The sequence below is a fragment of the Drosophila yakuba genome, chromosome X (assembly GCF_016746365.2).
Source record: "Drosophila yakuba strain Tai18E2 chromosome X, Prin_Dyak_Tai18E2_2.1, whole genome shotgun sequence".
Lineage (NCBI taxonomy): Eukaryota > Metazoa > Arthropoda > Insecta > Diptera > Drosophilidae > Drosophila > Drosophila yakuba.
The window spans coordinates 21,057,741-21,071,931 of NC_052526.2; the positions used below are offsets into that span (position 1 = coordinate 21,057,741).

Consider the following 14,191-nt stretch of genomic DNA (forward strand, 5'->3'; position numbering starts at 1 on the left):
CCTCATATTCCGATGCCCAAGCTGCTATATTGCCTTTGTGGTTTCTTTTTTTTTTTTTAATCAGTCATGAATGTGTGGGGAAAATTTGAATTGACACATTCACTCGGAAGTAAAAGTAATAGTTTTAAAATGTATTTGACGTTCACAGTTGATATAACCTTGCTTAAGATTTTCTAAGTTCTTGGGGAAACTCAGTTATAAGCTGTCACATAAATTGCCAGAATCAGAAAATGAAGTACCTGATATTGCTATTGTCTACTTTACAGTACAGCTTACGGATGAAAATAATTTCCAGGGTATCAATTTGCTGCAATTTTAAAAATATAAATCAGGGACTGGGAAGAACTTTTGTCACACCATTTCCACTTAGTTTTAAGTCCAATTAATTGAATGCTTATTAGGTTTTCATAGGTATTTCTCTTTATTTATTTTCATTTTTTATTCTTGTTTTTTGTGGGGTCTTTTCGATTGCGCGTTTTTGAATATGTATTCAGTTTTATAATCAGATTTTACAGTACAAACATTTGTTTTCGCTCATTTCTTATGTACATACATGAACACAAATTCAACTAAATGCTATTATATTTACGTGATTTTGCTGAATCAAGAATCATGGAACTTCGCATAACGCATTATTACGCAGCAAACTTTCGTTTTTTGTTTTACATGGGTTTTACATCTTGAAATTGTTGGATATTCTCATTGCATATGTAGTTGTCAAATATTTGTTTTTTGTATACTCTTCTCGTTTATGGTTTATTTTCGTATGGCTGTAGCGTAGACATTGAATGCTTTATGACTTGAATGGTTTTCTGGCTTAGTTCGTTAATTCTTAAGTTTTACTATAGTTTAGTTTGCCTTGCCTGTCCTGTCTTTCTCCGCCTGCAATTTCCACTAAATGTACTCGTAGTTTGTTTTTTTTTTTCAACAATGCGATCGCCTGGGATTCCATTTAGATGAGTTAATAATTATTTTCCATGCCTTACACGTGTAGGTTAAACGTAACTCTGATTTGCTAGGCGATTACGTTACTCTCGTACCCGCAAAAAAAAATATTCCCTATATTTAATTAACTTTATTTTATTTATATCTTCATTAAATTTAAAATGTATTCCTCCCTTCCTGTTTCCCTCTCCATACATTTGCTTCTTGGTACGTATATGAGTCAGAGTACATCTGAGTAGTCGGCTTTCGAATAATTCTAACCAACTGGATTTTTGGGGGAACGGAGTTGGATATGCGGATTATACATATGTCTGGGTATTACTGTATTTTGTATCTTGTATTTTGTATCTTGCATTTTGTATATTGTATTCCGTATTTCAGATATGAACACACACATTTTATTTCGCTATTTATTTCGCTCTGCTTATTTTCTTCTCACGCACTGCTTTACTTCGAGTTGCTTTTAATGCTTTTGGCACATTTATTTCTGTTTATTCTGATTTCTTTTCCCTTGATTTGGATTCTATGTGAACATGGAATTGAGCTGGACACGCACACATGAGTATTACAAAAACATATACGTGGCTACCGCGGCTTGTTTCAGTGTGTGTGTGAGTCTGGCGTTAGATAATGAATATCGTAAATCTAAGCGATATGATATGAAATTTTTAGTAACCAAAATATCATATATAAGGTCTGAAGAACTATTAAATCGCTTCGCGCATGCAATCAAGAATTTCGGAAAAAGGTAATAATGCAACATTATTTATACCATTAAAAAATAAACACTAATTGTGGTGGGGTTATAATTTCAAAATACATTTTTGGTTTGCTGTTTTTCCAAAGTGTTAAGGTTACTATGTCTTTTTGACACCATATGTACTCATAACATTTTGCAATAAATCCATTTGTCGTCCAGCACACCAAAATCTAAAATGAATCTAATATCCCATCGCTAAAGATTCTAAGGACTAATGATTCTGAAGACTGTAAAAATGCGTAACGCTCCCTATTTAAACATTAGTTTTATTAGAAGACGTGTTATATTTCTAAGCCAAAATCACACACACACCATTTGCTTATGGCATTCCAAATATGGCTTATATCTAGGGTACGCATTAGTCTTTTGAGCCGTGAGAACAAAGGTGTAAACAAAGGTGTAAACAAAGGGGTCCACTAATATAACCATTTTTACGATGATAACAACGAAACTTTCTCGGGATCACTAAGGGTGTTCATATTTACAGCTTACGGTACGCAAGGATCGTCTAAACATATTTCTTTAGCCGCGGATGTCCTTCTCTTTGAGCAGGCCTTAAATATATATACAGAACTCTTGATTAAACACTTAATACATATAGATTTATGTATACGTGTATTGATTTCATCTAGAAATACGAACTCAACAAATTAGGGACTCGGTTAAACGAAAGCGAACGTTTCTTAATATGTATATAGACATGTAGAAATATCCGTATCAATGTCTTTACCATCATTATTTATATTTATAGTACGCAAATATCCCTCCGCGAACGTACTTTTCGTTTACTTCAAAGTAGCTAAAGCCATTTAAAGAACCGAACACCATTTAATCTTAATATTGTTTATAGTTGACTTCCATTTGTGGGATTTGTGGGGTGTTGGGGTTCTCCTTTCCATCCTTTCTATCCTTGCCATCTTGCCATCATTTTCCACTAACGAGGTAACATTTAAACGCGTTTTCTTTTCCACTTAACTACGACACTTTAGGTTAGGTTTCTCTCCCTCCACTCCTTTTGATTTAATATGCTTTCAATTAGCCCTGTCCCGTCTCCCGACGCCCCACCCCCTTCGCAATTAGCATGGGCGTAGATGATTAGTCAGTGGAGTGGCGCCAGTCGCGCCATCTTCATTGATTAATGGCTCTGTTTCCCGGCCCGTGTGTGTGTGTGTGCATGTGCGTGTGTGTGTGTGTGGCAGGAGCGGGACGGGGGGCAGGAGCTCCTTGCATCATAATCTGGTTTGTATAATTACAATTGAATTAAGCTATAATAATCTAACTCTGGCGGCCCTGACCGCCTCCAACTCCGCGCCGATCTCTCCCAGCACTTGCTCCACTTTTCCGCGTGCCCCTCCTCCCTGCCCTTGTCCTTGCCCCGCCGCTCGTTTGCCTTCGAGCTCGTTTCCTTGGCCTTCTTTTGTCTGCCGCCTATTGTGCGGCAGGACAATGTTGTTGGTTCGGCCTCTGTCCGCGTCGTGAATAATACCAATAAGGCTAATAGAAATGTCCCGATTAGCCGCATTGTCCCGCCTCCGAGGAGCGGGTCACTTCCGCTGGCCGGGTGCTGATCCGGAGCGCGGTCCTTGTAGAGCCTGCCGTTCAGGTTGCGTGACCCATCCTCGCTGCGCGTGTCCTTTTGCACCACCTCGTTTTTCTGCGGGATAAAGGAAAGAAAGCAAGTGCGTTTTGTTTCGTTTCGTTCTCTTTCGATTGTCCCGGCAAAGGTTCTTCAAAGGGCCAAGTTCTTAAATACATGGGCTCTGGAATGGCAAGGACTTTTGTGTGTTTTGTGTGCGGCCTCAACTTACCGACACTTCGTTGAGGTCATCATCACGGAGGATCTTCTTTCCGGGACGCTCCATTTCTGGAAGTACAATGGGGAGAGCAAAGGGCGAATCCTTTAATTTATATGAATCTATTGTTAAGTAACAAGAAATGAATCACAAAAACATTTACTTCGAACTTGTTGTATAATATCTTTTCCGCTAAATATGAACACCCTTCATTTGTTTTAATTAAGCATGCAATGGTTAATCTAATTGCTTTAATTTATATGAATCTATTGTTAAGTAAGAAGAAATGAATCACAAAAACATTTACTTCGAACTTGTTGTATCTTTTCCGCTAATAATGAACACCCTTCATTTGTTTTAATTAAGCATGCAATGGTATTTCTAATTGTATGTCTAATGCTTGCTCAAGTATTCAAACCATATTCACAACGTGATCGAGCAACTTTGGATGACTTTAATGTGACGTAAATAGTGTTCATGATGTCCTTCCTTACCATATAGCCGGATGGTGCCCTCGGTGTCGCCGATGCTGTTTTTCGAGATGCACTTGTAGCCACCGAAATCGCTGCTCTGCAGCCGCTTGATGTGCAGAATCATCTCGATGGCATACATATTATTCTCCTTTTCGGTGAGCGCGTAACGATCGCCGGCAATAATCATTTCACCTGTTTCCCGGCCAAAAAGGTAAAAGATAAAAAGAAAATTTAGAAAAATCGAAATGAGCAACGATGAAAACGAGATGTGAGATGAGTTGAGTTGAGGTGTGAATGAAGTCATGAATACGAAGCAGGGAATCGCTCCAAATGAGTTTGGGTTACGTGTGAGGAAAGGTGCGGGGCGGAGAAAGTCGGAGAACGGAGGAGAAAGGCGGGCAGAGGCGGAGAGGGGGGTGGGCTCCGTTGTCGAGGAGACGAGCCATGGATGATGACATTTCTGGCATTGCCATCGAGCGTTTCACGTTTACACTGCGGCTCTCGTCACGTCTGCAATATACGTCAAATGCACTTGACAAAAGATCCAGTCAGCCAGTACTACCCTTGCTCCCCCACATTCCCCGCCCCATCCTCCCCCCTTCCAACGGGGGGGACAACAAAATATTTGAGCTGGGAACACGAACCAAATAAAGACAAATTGCGGCATTGAAAGGTTTATAAAGTTTGAACCAGTCCGAGTTCCAACTCGAGCGGATGCTAAATGAAAAATTCAATTCGTGGCCACTCCCCGCTCATCAGGCACACTGAGAAAAAATTAAATTCACTCAAGTACACAATGCAACTATACACTTGTTGAATGAAAGGGGAACATGACGCTTTACCGAAATAAACAAACAAATGAATCAATTTAATGGAACACAGTTACTCAACACACTGTTAAATAGTTGTATTGTGTAAACAAATGATATAAAATTATTTAATTAAAGTTCGAAGGATTTTATTTTATTTTTAATGACTAGTCCGCACTTCAAATATTTTGCAATATAAAACACAAAAATAAATTTCAATTTGTGTTAATCAGTGAGTTAACCTTTTGGAGAAATGGAAATCAGGGAAATGACATTCAAGATGTTGCCAGTGGATTGGATTGACTTTCGTGTGGCGCTGTGCAACTTACCATTCTCGCGCTGCCAATAATTGATGGCCTTCGGCGATGCCTCGACGTTGCAAATTAATGTGACATCCGTAAGGACCGGGGCGCCGACCAATTGATTTGGCACTTGCACCAGCGGATGAACTGCGAAGGAGAAGACGGAGCCATTGTGGGGTGAGTCAGTGTGAGTCAGTGTGTGGGGTGGTGGATGGATCCGCACCCGGAGGCAGTGCCAATTGTTAGGCCATCAGTGGTCTTGTGACCTTGCCGACCCGTCTAACCCCCTAAATCCTCTAGACCCCAGCTAGTGCTTAACCCATTACCCTTTACCCTTAACCCTTAACCTTTAACGTTGCCCCCGCGGACTAGAGTGGCAATTAATCTGGCCACCAGGGAGTAAAGTCAAACTTCAAACCCTTTGTCGGAGTCCGGAGTGCGGATTCCCGATTCCAGCTGCGATTTGTATTTTTTCGCTGTTGGTTAATGGCAGCGCCAACAACAACTGATACGATTTTAATTGAAAATGAATTATTTTGTTGTTAGAGCGAGAGCCAGCAATCAGAGCCACCACCAGCAGCAGCAGCAGCAGGAGCAGCAGAATCCATCCTTTTCGCCCAGTGGTCAGTCAGTGGCAAATAAAACGAGCGAGCCATATTGTCCGTTTCTCCTCAGATTTTCCTATTTTCCTACATTCCACTTCCTATAAGGGATGGGGATACACTCACTTATCTGGCTGGACTGGGAATTGGCTTTCCCAGAATTGGCAGAACGGTTTAATGATTCCTCTATCGAAGCATCTTTTCGTTTGGGCTTTTGTAATTGCGTCAGCGATTTGTAAGATTTTTGTTCAAAAACCTTTGGGCAACAAATTGTTCAACCAAATTGGAATTTTAATCAAACATTTTTATGAATATTTTCCAGGTACTAAATTAGGTATTAAGAACATATAAGAAATGTATGAAGCAAGTTGCCATCTTCATATTGGATTTGTGTTTATTTAACATTAAGGTGTAAGCATTTTTAAAAAGGTTTTAAAGGCCTTTTAAGAGTAGAGTTAATTGTTCCGTTTCCTGTTTTCCGTTTGCTTTGCTTCAAATAGAGCATTTTTAGTTCGCCAAGGACGTGCCATTAATTCATTGGGTTTGCCCTTTGGAGCTTTTTCATGTTGTTCGTGTCGTGTTGAGTTTGTTTTTTGTTCATTTTCGGAATTTTTTGCAAGTTGATTTTTAGCGTTTTTTCGGTCTCTGGCCCTTCTCCCTTGTCTTTGACGTTGTCTTCAAGCCGCCCCGGGGAGCACAGACGGCGAAGCGAAGGACCAAAGTACCGCAGGCCAGAGCCACTGACCATCATTGTTTTTTGGCTTTTCAACTTTGGCTCCTACACCCACACCCACACCCACCCACTACTGCACAGCGCCCTTCGCCTTGAGCTGCATTCGAGCGTTCATTATTGGTCAATTTATTGGATTTGTGCATGCCGCACTCTCAGCCCGGCTCCATATGGCGTCCGGATTTTCGGTCCCTTCTCCGTACGTTCCCTCCCACGTTACCCGTACCACCCCTTCGCACTCGGAATAGTGCAGCATATGTCATGTGGTGTTCTCAGCGGCGTCGGGATGCCCTATTGCACCCAATTCCCGCTTAGCCTACCACTTATTGAAAATTCAATTTGCCCTAATAGAGCTTTTCAGCAGGCAGCAGCTGCCGGACAGTAGAAACATAAAATCATTTACTCATATCAGGATTAAATTATCAGAATAACTGGCCTACGTATATACCTCTTATTTTTAATACAACAAGCTGTTTACATTTTGGTTCCATCTGTAACTCAGCTACTGATGGTGAGTAAGCAGTAATCTAATGAATTAACAATCAGCAAAGGGGCTGCTTAACAGGGTGTGATATTTCATCACTAACTCTTGTGATTTTGCTGTCGACATCGAAGAAAGAGCATAAAAATGTGTTCCCTTAAAAGATATCTTTCAATGCCTTTAAATGGCACGCAGATGGCGATCATAAGCTAATCAAAATATTTATAGGCGTGGAAATGTTCTGAACCAGAACATACGTCTTTATACGGACGGACAGACGGATGGACAAACGGACGGACAGACGGACATGGCTGGTTAGACTGGGCTAGTCTTACACAACGAGTAATATTTTCCAAGTAAAAGAAATGGCGTTTCAATGTGCCAATTGGATTTTAATTTTATACATTTTGCATATCCATTCCCTGAAAGTTTTCAATTCTCTGCAATTTGGATTCACAATCTAGCCCGATCCAGTGGTGCTCTCCGTGGAGCTACTGTCAGTGGAGCTATCGGTAGAGCTATCGGTGGAGCTATCGGTGGAGCTGTCAGTAGAGCTATCCGCAGAGCTATCAGTAGAGCTATCAGCGGAGCTATCAGTGGAGCTGGAGGAGCTGCTATCTGTGCTGCTTTCCGTTGTAGTCCAGCAAGGTCTTGGGCGACGTGGAGGTGGACCCCACCTGCCAGGACCACCGAATCCACCATCGAAGCCTCCGGGACCTCCAAAGCGGTCAGGACCACCGAATCCTCCAAAGCCTCCGGGACCTCCAAAACGACCAGGTCCGCCGAAGCCACCGGGGCCACCAGGACCACCGGGACCACCGGGGCCACCGAAGCCGCCAGGACCACCTCCACGTCCTCCGAATCCTCCTAGACTGCGTCCACCGCCTCCTCCACCGCCACCGCGTCCTCCACGTCTTCCACCGCCTCCTTGGGCCACGACAACTGCCACCAGGGCCAGAAGGGTAATTGCAATGTAGGCACGCATTCTCGTTCTTTTGCTCCAATCGCAACTGATTTCAATTATCTACACGACGCCCCTTTTATACAAAAAAATTCGGGGGAAAATTCAACCATCGGATGGCAAAGAATCCCCCGTGACGTCAGCATGGGCTGTGTGCTTAGCTGGATACTCCAAAGAATGGAGAATTGAGAATAGAGCGAAGAACTCCCTGAAGAGCTAAGCTCGAATTCTTCGCATCTAATAATCCGTGTGTCTCTTGTTTTTTCCCTGTGTGTCAACAGCTGGTCCATGTTTGAGTTACGTCCATTGTTTTCTATTTTAATCCAACCGCTTGAGTTTGAAATAAGTGCGCTGTCAAAGGGAAAGTTTTGCAGACATTTACGCAGAATCCCCACAATCAGCAAAAAAAAAAAACAATCATAACGTAAGCCATACACTTGGAAGAATTTGCTTAGAAGAAAATAAATGTCTCTTTAAAGGTTTATAACCCTACTGCGAATCATTGTTTATAAAGTTTTGTTTGAGGAAAAAAGTCAACAACTGGGTTACTTAATCAGAGAAACAAGGGTTTACGTTTTTTCATTATTCTAATAGCACGCGTTCCAAAAGTTCTTTTAGGATTTTTAAGTACGCCTAGATGGTGAAAGAGTATGACTCGATTATGTTTTGGCAAATAGTTGATTTTTTCGCATTTTTCATTTACAGCTGTGTTCATTGAAATAGCAGTGCTTATGACCTGCGAGTTAACTTTTAATGGGCAAAATTTCTTTCAATTCCAACAATTCAACAAATGTTTCACTTCAATAATTTCGTAAAACTGGATAAAAAAAACAAAACAGGCATAAATTCTGATGTTCACTTAAAAAGCAGTGAGAAAAAATAGCTTGTGTGTTTCGGATCATTATCCTGTTGGAATGTCCATTTTAAGGGCATATTCCATTCAGCATATGGCATATGGATTTTGGGTCTGTGGCTTGGGTGGTACTTCGTGTTTGGCGGTCGACGGACATACTGTCCTGAACCTGTTCCACCAAATGTCACTATTTTCGACTCATGTCCAGAGAATGTTACGCCATTTGGAGACTGGCCAGTTTAAGTTGGTTTTGGCGATGTCTAACGTTGCCTTAATATTCCATTGGCTAAGTAGGGACACCTTTTGTGGGCTCTTGGCACTCAAATTTCACTCAAGTTCAACTCAAACCTTATGTCCCTAGAGGATGTAAAATGATTCATATTGCTAGAAAGAACTATGCGTCGATCCTTTGTATCTGCGGGTATTAATGGCATTGGATACCATTTTGCAGAACATAGAATGATATGTTGAATTTCTGTATATTTTTTCCTTCATCTCTAAGCTTAAGAGACTCCTCTACCCACAAAAAAATTTAGTTTTTTTGTATTGTTCTTTAATAAATACTAATCAACTTAATCAAACTCACTTTTTACAAAATATTAATAGTTTCGGAATTTTTCGTTGGACAAAATCAGACACTGCTTTTCTGATGAACATTCTAAAAGTTGTGAATTAGCCAATAAAAAAAACCTAACGGTACTTTCTTGTTTTTTTTATCTATACAATCTATTTTACGAAAATAGGTGAAATAAAAAGTCGCTTCTGAAAAGGGACATTGAAAAATATCGGTTTATTTATTTTGTTTCTCATGCACTATTTCAATGAACACAGTACATATTTTTATTTTAACACAAACAGCCTAATTTTCTATAGATGTTCGTCTGCTTTAGAAACTTAGAATTTACTAGAAATACTTTTTTAGGAATTTTTATTGGTAACAGGTCGTTTCTTCATTCATGCTGTATTAAATGAATAGATTCCTATAGGTAAGATTTCAGTACCTTTGTATTACCGCCATTAAATATTTATTTTTTTTGTCTATTTATGTCTAATAATTAACTAAATTAACTGTTAATAGATTAGTTTCATTGGTAATTTACCCCTTTAGACCTTAAGTAACATCAAACATTATATGTTACACGCACTTCCCGAGCTTAGAAAATTGGAAAAAACCCTCATTAAAGGCTTGGAAGTGGATTAAGTTTGGAAAAGTAAAACAGAAACAGAGCTGCTTTTCCGACTTTCCCCATTCGAGTTGTGTGTGCCGAGAGCATCTACAAACAAGAAGAGAAATCTTTAAGACTCCACACCCACTTAGTGCTAATACATGGCAAAAGACCTCGAGGAGCCACTTCATTTTCTGATTAGAATCAATCAGGGCGTCGAGTGAAATGTGCGGCTGAGACAAGGAGCGCAAATTGGGCGGGGGGAGTGGTTGGGCTTGGGGTTAAAGAAACGCAGCTTTTCCTGCTTTTCGCACATATGGATTTTTAAATTGAAAATTCTAAGGGGCCAAAAGGTAGGTGAGTGCGTTCAGAGTCAAATGAAAATGAAATGACAAAGAGAAATAAAATGGAACTTGCGGCATAGATAAAAAAAATAGAAATGAAAATTAATTTTTGCGGCAAGTCGAGTGTCAAAAGTATGTGTGTGTGTGTGTGTGTGTGTGGCTAAAAAAACTGGCGCCACATTTTCACGACCGTGTCAATATAATTTTCGGATACAATCTTTTGGGTTTCGAGAGAGCTGATGCTTCTAGGTATTCTTCGCTGTCCCTCCTCCTTTACTTCCCCTACGGTTTTTCCTTCGCTTTCCCGTACTTTTCCCCTCTTACCGTATTTTTTCTGTATTCTCTTGCTTTCCCGCTTTTCCGCTTGCCAAATTGTCGTCGTTTGAACTTTTGCCCCTTTTGGAAATTTCATTAACTTTGATGCGGGAAGGTAAAACAGTTGCAGGGGGGTTTTAAGGGGTCTTAAAGGGGGTTTTTATGTGGGCGGACAGAGGGATAGTGCAGAACTGCCCTTAACAATTACCACTTCAGTTGATACACACACTCGCCAGCACACACAAGTTTAAAGTTTTACTGCAGAAACGTGACGTTGCGTTGCCCCAAGAAACACTTCCCCCCTTCCCCCCTTCCACCACTCCCACACGTTTTCCATTTTTCCCGTTGCCCATTTTCGTACGGAAAATGCCCTTTGACCCCACATCCGCCAGTTTGGCGCCCTAATGCATTTGGAAAGTTTGCCGGCCACGTGAAGGAAGCTGCCGGATATCGAAACGGAAACACTTGCAGTTGCCGCCGCTGCGTTATTGCTGCGGTTCTGTTCCTGTTCCTGTTCCTCTTCCGCTTCCGGTTATAGTTGTGCCATACATGCGGCTCCAATACGAAGCAGCCCCCTTCTGGAACACGCACAGCACATCCGAACCGGGCTATATGTTACCATTATGATTATTATGCGGCATTAGCTGCCTTCGACTGCCATAAATCAGGCCATTTTCTTGGCCAACAGCTGCAGGTGGCGCCCACTTGCCGATTCGCCCATTTATCATGTATCATATATGGATAGATACTGTATATATGTACATACATATACTAGTATAGTGTAGTGGTACTCACAGTGCACCTGTAGCTTCATCCGCTTGCTCACCGTCGGCGGCACTCCATTTGAGGCAATGCACATGTAGGCGCCCATTTCCGATCGCGTGATCTTCGACAGCGTCAGCATTTCGCCCTCCACCGATTGGGCTGCGGGTGAAGAAACGTGTAAATATAGGTATGGGATTAGGTATATAACACTATGTGTTTGCTTTATATGTGTAGTTAAGTGCGCCTGAAGTATGCTTTAAATATATGTATATTTCATATAACAGAGTAATTTTCTATTTGATGCTCAGTAAGCTTAAATGTTGTTTGAAATGTGCTAACTCGATTTTGCAAGTCGGTGAGTAAAAATCGTAGCACTTACCCTTTGTTTTCTGGTGTGAGCCGTTGCGGGCAATAATCTCCCGGCCATCCTCACGTCGCCACGTGATCTTCGGCTTCGGATGACCACGTGCTCGGCAAACGAGTTTGGCGGATCCGCCCTCTGGGACCATCATATCTCCGGAGGTCTCTTCGTTTATGATGTCCGGTGGGATGACCACTTCCAAGGTGGCCGTCTATAAGCGAAAGCAGTTCGGATACTTTACCAAGTAGGCGGAAATTGAGTATGTTACGCATACGCCCAGTGTACCCTCATAAACATGTTTAAAGTTAATTCCTTCTGATAATTGTAATCTATTTTACGTTAATAAAGCACTTGCTAGAGAGCTATTTTTTGAAATAGTTTGTTTTCTAAGGGAGTTTAAAAAGTGTACATTGGAATAAATGTTCAACGCTTAAATAGTTTTATATACGTGCAATTGACAGTGCCACTAAAGTGAGCCCTTTTAATAGGTATTGGCCACCATTTTAGCTGCACTCAGCGACAAATAGCCGTCTCATTATAGAGCCCAATGTCCTTTACCTCTCCTTCATTTTTTGCCACATTTTTTTTTTTCAGTTTTTTGCCTTTTTTAACATATGTTTCATTCTGCGGTTGCTAGCTGCTAGCAACAATAACCGAATTGCTGCTATCATTGTCGTTGTCATTGTCATTGTTCCTGCTGCAGTTGACAGTTGTGTCATAAAATAAAGTTGACGTCACTGGGAAAAGGAGAGGCTGGCTGGCAGAATAAAAAAGGGAAAACCCCAAACGAGCCAAGCGCGAAATTTATACGGCGGTGGGTAAAAAAGGCTGGAAAGCAGAACGGCATGCCAGAAAGCTGGAGAAATGTCAAGCCTGTTTGCGTTTTATTTGTCTCATATTTGCTTTTCACTCAATTCGCTTTGTTAGGTTGATTTTATTCCTCATCGCCATCTTTGCAGCATAAATGAAATGAAATTGAAAACGCAATCGCTTTCCACATGTCGCTTAATGGTGGGGTGGTGCTGCATAAAAAAACCCAATTCAACTCGACTCGACTCAACTCGACTCGAGTAACACCAAACGTCAGATGAAAACGACGCGCACACATAGGAAAATTCCCCCGGAAAATGCCAAAGGACCCCCGCATACACACACATAAGCGCTCTTTGGTGACGTCAACATTGCAGCGGCGCTGTGTTTGTTATTTATTTTTGTCATTAAAGCGCTTCATTGTTTATATATCGTGTTTAAATGTCACCCCGCACAGACACACAGCAGCGGGAAAAAAATAGAAGAAGGCAGGATATATGCACACACACACACACACACACAGACTCACCAACACATTAAAAGGCACAAGAGGGCTCCCCAGCATTCCGGAATAATTTCATTATACCCTACTCTTTCAGGAATTTTTGCGCAGGCCTTCGGAAAGGCAACTGAAAGTTGATAGCTTTGATGCTTTGTAAGTTTCAAGAAATTAGGCTGCAGCAAAATTGGGAAGCCTTTCACGGAGATGCAAATACTTGATGATGCAAATACAAAAGATAAAAAAAAACGACGGCATTGGTGTACGTGAACCTTGTTGTATTGCCTTATGCCGACACACAAATTTGCATAACAGAAGAGATTAGGAAACACTTTGTTAGGGAAAAACATGTATGGCCTTGTTTTCCACTATTGCTGCTCACTATTCGCACTCTACTTTATTCATTATTCAGCATTTATTCACCAATATAAAAGCTGGATTATTCGGCCAATGAGTATTTAATTGTTAAAAAGATTATTAACACGAAGCTAAGTTAATTTATTATTCGGTCAATAGAATGGGATACGTGATTCTTGTGTTAATACTCGACAATTATAATAGAAGCAAGTAGTTTTAAAATCCAATATACATTCGTCAACTTTAAACCATCTTGTAAGTGGAACCAACCAAAAACTATTTAAAAAGCCACTGTAGGTTTCCTAATTCTTATACAAAATTACGATAACAATTTCTTTTAACCCGCTGGCTTTTTATACCCGTTACTCATAGAGTAATATATTCGCTGAAAAGTATGTTACAAGAATACAAACAATATTTTTGCCTTATTGTCCTTTCCTATTGCTAGCGATATGCCAGATAAATGTTGAACTTTCTCATTCACTCTCTACTAGCTGAGTAACGGGTATCTGACAGTCGGGTAACTCGACTAAAGATTTCTTTCTTGTTATATTTCTTTTTATTGCCAACATATACCTGTATAACTATCATAATATGCAATATACAAGGTGCCTTTCGCTTTTAAATGGCAGTAACATTTTTAAATTTTTAAATCTTCTCATAAAAATAAACTTCTTTATTCAATTGAACACCATAAGCAGCTAATTGTCCAATCAATTAATATGTTGAACATTCTAAACTTATGTCAAAAGTTGATGGTAAAGAGATAGTTAATGGAAAGAAAATTCTGGTGAACACAAATCGAACTGCTCAGACGAAAGTAAATTCATTAAAGAAGTATTAAATGCTCACAATAAACTTTTTA

At 40.5% G+C, this 14,191-nt stretch overlaps 1 protein-coding gene across 7 annotated transcripts in view; it reads right to left on the minus strand.

The window, feature by feature from the left end:
• Positions 1 to 397: 397 nt before the first annotated feature.
• LOC6526186 (neurotrimin) overlaps positions 398 to 14,191 on the minus strand; it is a 37,142-nt gene continuing 23,348 nt past the window's right edge. For all 7 annotated transcript variants that reach the window (XM_039373003.2, XM_039373005.2, XM_039373001.1 and 4 more), the window contains 6 exons: positions 11,679 to 11,871; positions 11,330 to 11,458; positions 5,110 to 5,229; positions 3,993 to 4,163; positions 3,514 to 3,569; positions 398 to 3,359 (listed from right to left, as the gene is read on the minus strand). In XM_039373003.2, coding sequence (XP_039228937.1) covers positions 2,955 to 3,359; positions 3,514 to 3,569; positions 3,993 to 4,163; positions 5,110 to 5,229; positions 11,330 to 11,458; positions 11,679 to 11,871 — 1,074 coding nt within the window. In that variant the 3' untranslated portion in view covers positions 398 to 2,954. The remainder of the gene's footprint in view (positions 3,360 to 3,513; positions 3,570 to 3,992; positions 4,164 to 5,109; positions 5,230 to 11,329; positions 11,459 to 11,678; positions 11,872 to 14,191) is intronic.